This window comes from Cebus imitator, unplaced genomic scaffold (assembly GCF_001604975.1).
Source record: "Cebus imitator isolate Cc_AM_T3 unplaced genomic scaffold, Cebus_imitator-1.0 Scaffold318, whole genome shotgun sequence".
Taxonomy (NCBI): Eukaryota; Metazoa; Chordata; class Mammalia; order Primates; family Cebidae; genus Cebus; species Cebus imitator.
This window is the reverse complement of record NW_016107633.1, coordinates 2,056,909-2,058,490: the sequence shown is the minus strand read 5'-3', so window position 1 is coordinate 2,058,490 and position 1,582 is coordinate 2,056,909. Positions and strand designations below refer to the sequence as shown.

At 47.0% G+C, this 1,582-nt stretch overlaps 1 protein-coding gene across 1 annotated transcript in view; it reads left to right on the top strand.

Moving 5' to 3' along the window:
- The window catches only part of GPATCH1 (G-patch domain containing 1), a 51,447-nt gene that overhangs the window by 27,772 nt on the left and 22,093 nt on the right, over positions 1–1,582 (top strand). The window contains exon 10 of the mRNA XM_017504246.2: positions 968–1,172. Coding sequence (XP_017359735.1) covers positions 968–1,172 — 205 coding nt within the window. The remainder of the gene's footprint in view (positions 1–967; positions 1,173–1,582) is intronic.

Below are 1,582 nucleotides of genomic sequence, written 5' to 3'. Positions count from 1 at the left end.
CTACTCAGGAGGCTGAGGCAGGAGAATTGCCTGAACCCAGGAGGCGGAGGTTGCGGTGAGCCGAGATCGCGCCATTGCACTCCAGCCTGGGTAACAAGAGCGAAACTCCGTCTCAGAAAAGGAAAAAGAAAAAAATTCTTTTTAGTTTTGTAGAGGTGAGGTCTCACTATGTTGCCCAGGCTGGTCATGAACTCCTGGGGTCAAGCAGTCCTCCCACCTTGGCCTCCCAAAGTGCTAGGATTATAGGAGTGAAACACTGCATCCAGTCATTATTTTTCTTTTATGCTTTGAATGGTACTTTTCTAGATTTCTTATGTACAGTGGGCCTGCCCTGTCTGTAGGCCCTCACATTTCTGATCTATTATCATCTTTATTGTTCTCATCCTATAAAACAGGCAGATTAGCTTCTCTCTGTAGAAACGGGTGGGAGGAGGCTGGATGCGGTGGCTCACGCCTGTAATCCCAGCACTTTGGGAGGCTGAGGCAGGCAGATCACCTGAGGTCGGGAGTTTGAGACCAGCCTGACCAACCCGGAGAAACTCCATTTCTACTAAAAATACAAAATTAGTAGCGCGTGGTGGTGCATGCCTGTAATCTCAGCTACTAGGGAGGCTGAGGCAGGAGAACGCTTGAACCCAGGAGGCGGAGGTTGCGGTGAGCTGAGGTTGCACCATTGCACTCCAGCCTGGGCAACAAGAGCGAAACTCCGTCTCAAAAAAAAAATAGAAATGGGTGGGAGGATATTCAAAATGCCTGATCCCTGGAACACGGTGGCTCTCGTGACCCTCCAGGTACAGAGGGAATGCTGGCTGGACCTCTGGCCCGCCTGTTCTTGTGCTGCCTGTCTGCTGGATGTTAACCCGGGAAGGGGCGGGGTTAGCAAGGCTCAGAGTTAACATGTTTTCCTGATTAAATCAAACATGATCTTACAACCTGTATTTTCTGGGTTTTGTCTTATATTGTTAAGATCTATCCACCCCCGGAGTTGCCAAGACACTATCGACCAGTGCATTATTTCAGACCCATGGTGGCCGCCACCGCCGAGAACTCACACTTACTGCAGGTATTATCAGAGTCCGCTGGAAAGGCAACGCCTGACCCAGGGACACACAGTAAGCACCAACTGAATGCCTCCAAACGGGCAGAGTTGCTCGGAGAGATGCCTGTTCAAGGTATGTGCCATGGAGAAGACTGGAATCATTACATTTAACATAACTCAAGTTATCAAAACCAAAATCGAAAGTTGTTTTCCCACTGAAGTTTTTTACATGAATTTGTATTCTTGAACTATGGAAATAACACAGTTGATTGTAAATGACATACGTAATAATGTGCATATCTTTTACTTCCTTTTTTAAATTTTAATTTTAAGTATTTATTTATTTATTTTGAGATAACATCTGTCATCCGGGCTGAAGATAGTGTCTCGATAACTCTCTATAACCTGGAACTCCTGGGTTCAAGCAATCATCCCACCTCAGCCTCCCAAGTCGCTGGGACTCTAGACATGTGCCACCACCACACTGGGCACTTTTTTTTTTGAGACTGAGTCTCGCACTGTTACCCAGGCTGGAGTGCAATG